Source organism: Canis aureus, chromosome 3, assembly GCF_053574225.1.
Source record: "Canis aureus isolate CA01 chromosome 3, VMU_Caureus_v.1.0, whole genome shotgun sequence".
NCBI lineage: Eukaryota > Metazoa > Chordata > Mammalia > Carnivora > Canidae > Canis > Canis aureus.
In genome coordinates, this window is record NC_135613.1 from 14,472,314 (window position 1) to 14,481,205 (window position 8,892).

An 8,892-nucleotide genomic window follows, 5' to 3' on the forward strand; every position below is an offset into this window, starting at 1 on the left:
CTGCCCCTAGGACTGCAGTCAGACCCTCAAGGCTACTGTGAGCTGTAAATGGGAATATGCAGATCCCTTAGAACAGTGCCTAGCACATGAGAAATACTCAATAAATACTTAATACCTGTGACACTATTTTGTAAAAAGAGAAACAAAAATGTGAATTGGGTCTGTGTCCCTGTATTACATGCAGAGCAGGTGAGAGCAGTCCTGCCATGCTTCTGGTCACATTGGGTAGATGTGTGCATTGCAGTCTGATAACATTTGAACTTTAAAACTCTACAGTTAATTCCTCTTGTTTAGATTTCAGGCTCGCCAAGCATAAAATATAAATATATACTTCACCGTAAGACCATAAATTAAGGGCAGCCCAGGTGGCTCAGTGGTTTAGCGCCTGCCTTCGGCCCAGGGCCTGATCCTGGAGACCCCAGATCGAGTCCCATGTCAGGCCCCCTTCAGGGAGCCTACATCTCCCTCTGCCTGTGTCTCTGCCCTTCTCTCTGTGTCTCTCATGAATACATAAATAAAATATTTTTTTAAAAAGACCATAAATTAATATTCTGGCGCTCAAGCCAATCTCCATTTCACAATGTCATAGACTGTGACAATAGTCACAGTCACAATAGTTAACAGAGTTAACTAAACTCTTGCTAACTAGTTTTGCTAGTTTAGTTAACTAAACTCTGCAGCCAGACCGAATGGGCAATTGACAGGGGAACTCCAGAAGCTCACCTTTCCCTCTAGCTTCTGTGATTATGTCTCAAAAGCTGAGCTGAATTCATCTCCAAAGCAGGCAGCACTTTAATCTTTTTACTCCAAGCCCTATCCCAAATCATATTCCATCTGGGTTAAATTTACCATCTCACGAACCCTTCCTTATCAGTTCAAAACCCGGCCCATTCTTATGGAGGCTTCAGTCATTTCCAGAGTTCCCCACATCATCGTATTCAATGAGCCATACTTAGAAATTTGCCTTCGTTAGCTTAGGCTCACCATGGAGAGACTAAATGGATCTGACTCTTTTAATAAAGCCCAATAAAGGGGAATCGAGTCTACTGTGTGTATGTTGCTATTGTATTATCAGACTCCAGACATTCCATCTGCAGCCTTGCCTGTTTGCTTGTGCCCGGTATTAAGATCTGGGTGTTTCTTTGGATCCGCAGAACACGGCGACCTGGATCAGGAGACGGCGCTGGCCGGCGCACAGGGCTTCCTGGGCTGTCTCTCTGCGGTGCAGCTCAGCCACGTGGCCCCTCTGAAGGCCGCGCTGCAGCCCCGCCACCCCGCCCGCATCACCGTCTCGGGACAGGTGACAGAGTCTAGCTGTGTGGCCCAGGCTGGCACTGATGCCACATCGAGGGAGAGGACACACTCCTTTGCAGGTGGTGTATGGCTCCTCCTTTACGCAGTACCGAACACCCTCATCCCCTGGACGTTTACTGAGTCTTCCCATGCTGCTGTGGCAGTGTGTTCGCACAGTGGCTTCTGGAAACTGGTTTTGTTTGTTTGACTCCCAGTTCTCTTTGCCATTTCTTTTCTAGATTCCCAACGCTTGTTCATGTGGGCCACAGTATTTGACACTGCTGATGTTAAAATAATTGTCGACAGAGATCCCACATTGACCTCCATAATTCTGCTCTGGTTTAAAATGTTTTAAGATTTTTTTTTTTTCAAAATGTCTTCTTTTTACTTCGCTATATCACTCCCTTCCCCTGTCCCCTTTTTTATCCTTTAATTGCAGATCATTCAGGAACAAGAAACGACAGAGAACCCCTAGCTAATGCAATCAGAAGTGACTCTGCAGTGATTGGAGGTAACAGAAAGCCAGGATGAGCTCTTCTTTGGTACTTCTCATTACTAGGAGTGGTGACTGTTTAGCATCAGAGAAACTATGAAGAATCCACACATATCCCCCACGTCAGGCACTGAAGCCTGAGGTCAACGAGGGTGGTTTATTATTTATACTGGATTGTCTTTTAGAATCTTCTTGAATTCCCGAATTCCTTGAAGATTTTCAGTATAAATAATTGATAATTTCACCAAGGCGCCACACTCAAAGAATAGTTCCTAAACCGTGTAAAAATGATTCTCATTTAGCTTGAAAGTGGCCTCTTCTACAATCCCTAGGGAATTCTGCGTATACTTGAGGAAGAAGTACTATTTTTGTTGGTCTCTTGGACTGTGTTGTACTGCTTCTGCAAGAGTTTATGTAAAAAATCAAGAAACCCTTATATTGTGGTCATGCTCAATAAAATGGATATGTCCATGCTTTAGGTGCTCACATGAATGAATATTACATTTTTAGTTGCATTTTTGTCAAATATTAGGCTAATGGAATAAAAATGATTCATAATTCTTTTAAACTGCAGAATTAACACACAAAATTTTAAAGTATATCTTCCTGGCCATGAAACAGTATTCTCTGAGACATAATCTATTTAAAACCAGCCTCCAAAACATAGCTTCTTCTTCCCAATGAATGGTCCTAGGAAGGTTATTAATCAGATCATGGAAATGCTAAGTGGCTCACCTTTTCTCCACACTCTGCATATGATAAGTATATAAAAAGTAAACAGTTATTTTATTACATTGCCAGATAATGTGATGACTCTTTTACTTGGGCAGTTTATGTGAGCTGATCCATTTTGTTCTATTTTTTTACACCTCTACTGATCCAAACATCAACTTCCTTTAACTAGCTAGGATTTTCCTGAGGCAGAGAACAGACTAGTCAAATCTTTGTGGGGATATTAACAATTTAAAGTATTTTTCTTTTATCAAACTAATGGTGTATGAATTCAAGACACATTAAGAGAATTCCCATCGAGTCATGTAGCAAGCAAAAAACAAACAACATGACCTGCTTAGAAGAGTAGTTAATAACTGCATGTCTAAAAGAAATGCATCAATATATTATTATTAATACATTATATGGTAAAAACTCATTTAAAGCTATAGCATCTAATGTGCTTCATATTTTAAACTAGGATTTCTTGCCAAACAGATTGTCTTTTCTCATGATGGTGCTTCGTTTGTACATTTTAACTCGTATAGATAGAGGGAGACAGACGCAAAGATAGATATCCATAGAGTGATTGGATAGTCAAGCCAATGTTAGAACAAAATAGTTAATCTGCTAAAATAGTATTGCTTGGGGCAGAGCCCATTTGCAAGATTTATAGAATAAAGGAGGGGTGTGTTGATAAGTCATTCTTTGTTATTCTGGAATGGAAACAAGTTCTAGGCCATCTGTGAAATCTCCCTTGGCTGGAATGCAGAGCGCAAGAGGGACAACATGGCCATTTTGCAGCTCAGGAGGCTAAGAGTCTAGGAATCCAGTGGTGTCTGCTTTCGGCCATTGCAGAACTGAGCTTCAGAAGCACAGCAGCTGGGCATGGCCATTTAAGCTCAGAAGGCCCTGCCTGGGACCACGTCCGATTTTTCTGCTAAATCACAGAATATCATCCTCTGGGGTGTTTCTCCATCTGGTAACATCGTAGTATAATTTTTCATCCCTTGTCTAGTTACTCGTAAATTGCACCCACTGTGTAACAATAATTAATCCATTTAAAATTTCTCCAAATTGGCTAATCACCCCTTGCTCTACATTTTGGATGATCTTTGTCTTCACTTACAAACACTGAATAATGTAAGATGGGAAAATTGTTTAATTAAGACATTTAAAACTGGTGGCCCAGATATTATAGAGGGTTTCTGGCCGGGCTACAGGATATGAATGGTGAGATTTAGACAAAAAGAAAGCTACGTAATTTCTTCATAAAAACACATTCACACGGAGCTTCAGATGGCAGTGTCATAGAGTACAGTGATTGGCCATATTTTATTTAGTGGGTTCTTTTTTTATATATATAACAGGTTAGATCAAGATTTTTCTTGGACATGACAAATCCTGACATAATACCTTCCTCAAATTAAAAGAGATAAATCACATACATGGAACAAAAGAGTTCCAGAGTCCATTCATAATTATGACTGTCTGGATGTCCTATCTGGGCCACTGTAATGTTGATGTCTGTTTTATAATTGCTGTAACCTGCTCTCTGTAGTAGACTTCATCAGGTTTTCACATTGAAATTATTCAGAATATCTCTCTTAAAACAAGAGGCCTATAACAAGAGGCCAGACAATAGAAAGAATTATAGCAACTCAACTAATGAGTGGCCAATTATATAACAACAAATGGATTTTACTATTAAAATTATTATTTATTAATATGATTAATAATAACAAAAATAACCATATCCATTAGTAAATTCTTCAGATTTCAAGTGCAGAATTTGGTTGCCACACTTATATTAGATTTATGAGCAAGGAATTGCTGTCTTTCTCAGGTAAGGTTGACCCAGCCAAAAATCAGCTCAGCCATTGACAGGATTATGATTTGCTATAGTGAATCCACGCCTTAAATCATGTGCTCAGGAATCCACTGTGATTGGTGGAAATCACAGTTTCTGGTAATTATGATTCAGTGTGTTAGCTTGGTGGACTCCATTAGAGTTAAATGCACCTAAGTTAAACTGAAATGAAGAGCCTTGGCTTTACAATATGACAGTTGATCCACAGTAATGTTTTCTCTGTAGTTATTTTTGCCTAAAAACAACTACATAAGTTAATACTTCCTCTGTTTTCATTAGAAAAGTCTTAAGTATTAGGAAATTCTCAAACTCGTGGTGACAGGCATTAGTGTTCCAAATTCTGTTTTTCATTTGAAAGCCTGACTTTTATCACTGGCAACATATATTGTCAGTTGTTTTTCTTGAAGTGACAGGCTGACTTCACTCATTTCAGAGAAAGTATCTGCCGAATATCTGAGTCAAAACAATCATAGTTTGGCAGTCATTCTTTCAAAGAAAACTGGTGATCAGAAGCAAAAAAGTAACTAGTTGAGCTCACAAGTCAGCTGTTCACACAAGCACTTTTCTTGGAGACAGCCATCACACTTGGAGATACACCCCAAATACTTTCGATTTCATCACCCAACATGTTAAAAAGGCATATAGCTAAAAGTCAAGATTTCATAAAATAAGTAATTTTTAGTACTTCATCAAGGACACTCTTAAATGAATCTGGCTTTTTTTCCTTTCTGTCTGGGGTTGTCTGGCAGTATAATAATGAATTCAGTTTGGTATTAGTTATTATTAGTTTGGTAGCCTTGCCTTAATTCATGCTAACGTACCAGGAATTTTACACAACCCTGTTTTACATTGACGGTGGATGTGTCAACACAATGGAAAAGGAGTCTTAGAATTATTATGAAAATAGTTTTGACTCTGTGGACCTTCTCCAAGTGTCCTAGGGACCAACAGGGATTCACAGATCACACTTTGAAGAACCACTGGCTCAATGTAATGCCAAGGTTGAAAATCATATATTGGCATAATTAACAATTGTGGTATTTAAATCTTTTATTTACAACCAGATGCTTCAAAATATCAATATTCCTCATATAGAAATAGCCTAAATAATCTATATTATTTGTATGAATATATTTAAGTAGTCAGGATTATTCAGAGACATATATCCTGTTCCTCCTATTCAGCAGTATGGCAAACTATTGAGAATCAACTGAATTACAATGTTTAACTATTTAAGCACAAAAGTACATTGAATTATTTTATAAGATAATGAAAATTTGTGTATTAATATGCAGTGACCGCATGGTCTTAGGGGCATGTCAAAAGCATCTTGTGTTTAATGTAAAAGCACTAAAAAAATAAAATAAATGGAAATGTACTGAATAAATCCAGTATGATATACATGCAGAATAAATGGAGGCAAACCTATAGGGCTGATAGAACTCAGAAGCAAACTCAATGTATCATGATACCATCTGATCCAGAAATACCCGAGGTTTTCATATTTTTAATTTATATATACTAGATGCTTGATTTATGTAGAAAATAATTGTTATGACTTATTAAGCACTGAAGTCAGCAGAGCTTCTATTCTGACAAAAAATTCTGATTTTGCGTTGTTTTTCTCTTCTCTCACTAGGTTTGATAGCTGTTGTGATCTTTATCTTGCTGTGCATCGCTGCCATAGCCATTCGCATTTATCAGCAGAAAAGGTTATACAAGAGAAATGAGGCAAAAAGGTCAGAGAATGTAGACAGTGCTGAGGCTGTTTTGAAAAGTGAGCTTAATATACAAAGTGCAGTCAATGAAAATCAGAAAGAGTACTTCTTCTGATTGGCAGCTGTGATTTAACTTGCAATTCCAACGGTCTGTTTTAATAGCCAGGGGCTCTCAACGGACAAGAAAATGTTCTTACATTGAATGTACAGGCACTGGATTTGCAGTACTGCCATCTTGCCATATCCAGACTCGAGATGGCCCCAGGAGGTCTCATCCAGTGACGTATTTCCCATAGCAGTCGTTCTATAGAACAAGGAATTAGATATTGCTCTTAATTTCCAACTGTTCTGATAGAATCTAAAACGGAAGTTTAACTCACTTGATGACTACGGTTTTTAAACTGTAGCCCTGGTCTCTCAACCATGTGATACATCAGTTTCGTTAGAGATTAAAAAATTGGACTATACTGACCTTGCTTTATTTGAGAACATGCGCTGTGTTTGCTTTAGTGTCCCCCATGGTGTTATTCATAGACCTGGAAATGCTTCTCAGATCCTGTTTGGCTGGTGTTTGCATCTGCAGTGGCCAAAAATATATCGACCCCCTCTGCCTTTCTCTGTATTACATTCAATACAATTTATCAGTAGTCTTGAAAGATGTTTTGTTGTCATTGGTTTGATTGTATTGCTGTTTTTCTATTTGACTTTTCTTAATGATTTTGAATCTTGAATACATTAGGTTTTGAGCGTCAGACTTCAGCTCTGAACGTAAAATTCATATGTAACAAGACTCAGAGAGTGCATTGGTTGTCAGTGTGTGACGTCCTGCCTTTTAAATTTCTCATAATCTGCTATCATTGTTCAGTAGTGGCAGTAGGTAAGACACTGGATAATGCCAATTTCCCAAAGAATGTGAAATGTTTGCAACTACTAAACTTGTTGATATAAAAAACACGGTTCTTAACAATGCAAAAAACTTATTTTTATTTACAACTGTAGTGTCTCATATGAAATATACTTTTGAGAATATTTTCCCCGAACCTTATGCCGGTTTTCATAGGTTTGTGCTTATGGTTTTCTAAAGCTTATCACCAAATATTCTTTGATCTCCCTTAACTATATTCCATGGAGCATAATCCTTATGTATTAGGAAAAAAGAGACAATTTGAAGTGGAGAGCCCTATTCCCCATTCTAAAACATATACTCCTTCAGACATACATTTTTCTGAGTACTGATCTCCAGGACAGACTTTTTGAAATACAAGCTGCAACTATGCCCCCTTTTACTAAAACCAATGGAGTGGTTAAAGGTTGCTCACTCTAAGGGGTGATGCCGTATTATATGATCTGTGCTAAGTTTGCCATTCTGTCCTTTCTCATTTATGGTGATGGGGCGATTTCTTAAAAAGTACCAAAAATCAATATAACCTACTAACTAGTGCGTTCCGATTAGGGTGTATATACATACCAAGAGATCAAAGAATTATCAGTAACCTTATGAAACTTGTTGCACTAATGGATTTTGAGGCAAAAGCAAACAAGATGCGTGCATGTTGTTATCTTAAAATTTCATAGGCCAATTATATAATAAAGGCACATTGCTATTTATGCTCACACGTTCCAGGTCCCTGGCAAAGAACAATTGGATTCCTCAATTTTGTAGACACCAGAACAATGTGGAAATACATAAATTAAGCATCTTATTTCCCTTTTGAACCTCCTTACAAAAGCTGCCTGTCTTTTCTATAGCACTATATCCATTTTACTGTTTCTGTAAATGCCTGACTAAATCTTAGGATATGGATTAACATAGTAGTTTATGAAGGACCTATATTGATAAATGGCATACTTTTTTTTAATTGAAAGACTTGAAGAATTGAACACAGAAATGGTAGTTTTTATTTGATGCAAAGCTGAGTACAAGCATCATAACAGCCCTGAATCTGTTGCAAGTGTTCATGTGATTTAGTAGCCGCATTAACCTGGCTGGGATGTAGACAGGTTTATAGATGGTGAAGCCTCATGGTAGTGTGTGGTCCGCACTGCTAGAAACTGCAATGTTATGGCATCAAAGTGCATTGATTCATCATATGTCATGATTTTCATGTCCTGATTTGTAATCTATTCCTTCTTTTTTTCTTAATAAAATGCATTTTTGAAGTAAAATGCAGAATATATTTTAAGAGACGTTGTATAAAAGTTTAAAATGAGGGAATTATACTGGATTTTCATTTTCTTAAAACAGTAAAAAGATGTGTAGATGTTCACCTTCTTTACTGGTGGTCTGTATTTTTTCAAGTCTTTTGGTACATTCTGTGATTATTATGAATTATTAACAAAAACTGCATTTGTCATGTATTTTCCTTTTGAATGGACACAAAAATGGAAAAATGTTTATTGATTATAACAAGTGAAAGAGGCTAAACCGTATTTAAAGTTTTGCCAGAGACAATACCTGTCAGCAATTGCTTGTTGAAATGTTTTGTATATTTAAATTGGGTCATATCATTTCACTTCAGCAGAGAGCTTGGAGAGTGAGCACTATATTGATACATGGGATTATATGAAGGAATATAGTGCACCCTTCTATAATATAAAAGTTTTAAGAATTCCTTACCTGTGATTTCAAATGAAAATGATATATAATTAACATTCTCTTTTTGAGATGACTAACTTTCCAAATCTCATTAAATTCAAATGTGCAATATGCAAATAGAGGGGAGTTAGTGTGGCATTGAAGACTTGCCTCTATGAAATGAGGATCATCTCTGGAAAAATGACATCATTTCGTGGAAGCTGCACCACTG

The 8,892-nt window shown here is 37.4% G+C and overlaps 1 protein-coding gene across 1 annotated transcript in view; it reads left to right on the forward strand.

Annotated features, from left to right (window-relative positions):
• CNTNAP4 (contactin associated protein family member 4) overlaps positions 1-8,357 on the forward strand; it is a 242,322-nt gene extending 233,965 nt beyond the window's left edge. Inside the window, exons 22-24 of the mRNA XM_077890879.1 lie at positions 1,155-1,373; positions 1,733-1,804; positions 6,007-8,357. Of these exons, the coding sequence (XP_077747005.1) occupies positions 1,155-1,373; positions 1,733-1,804; positions 6,007-6,200 (485 nt within the window). The 3' untranslated portion in view covers positions 6,201-8,357. The remainder of the gene's footprint in view (positions 1-1,154; positions 1,374-1,732; positions 1,805-6,006) is intronic.
• The last annotated feature ends 535 nt before the right edge of the window (positions 8,358-8,892 follow it).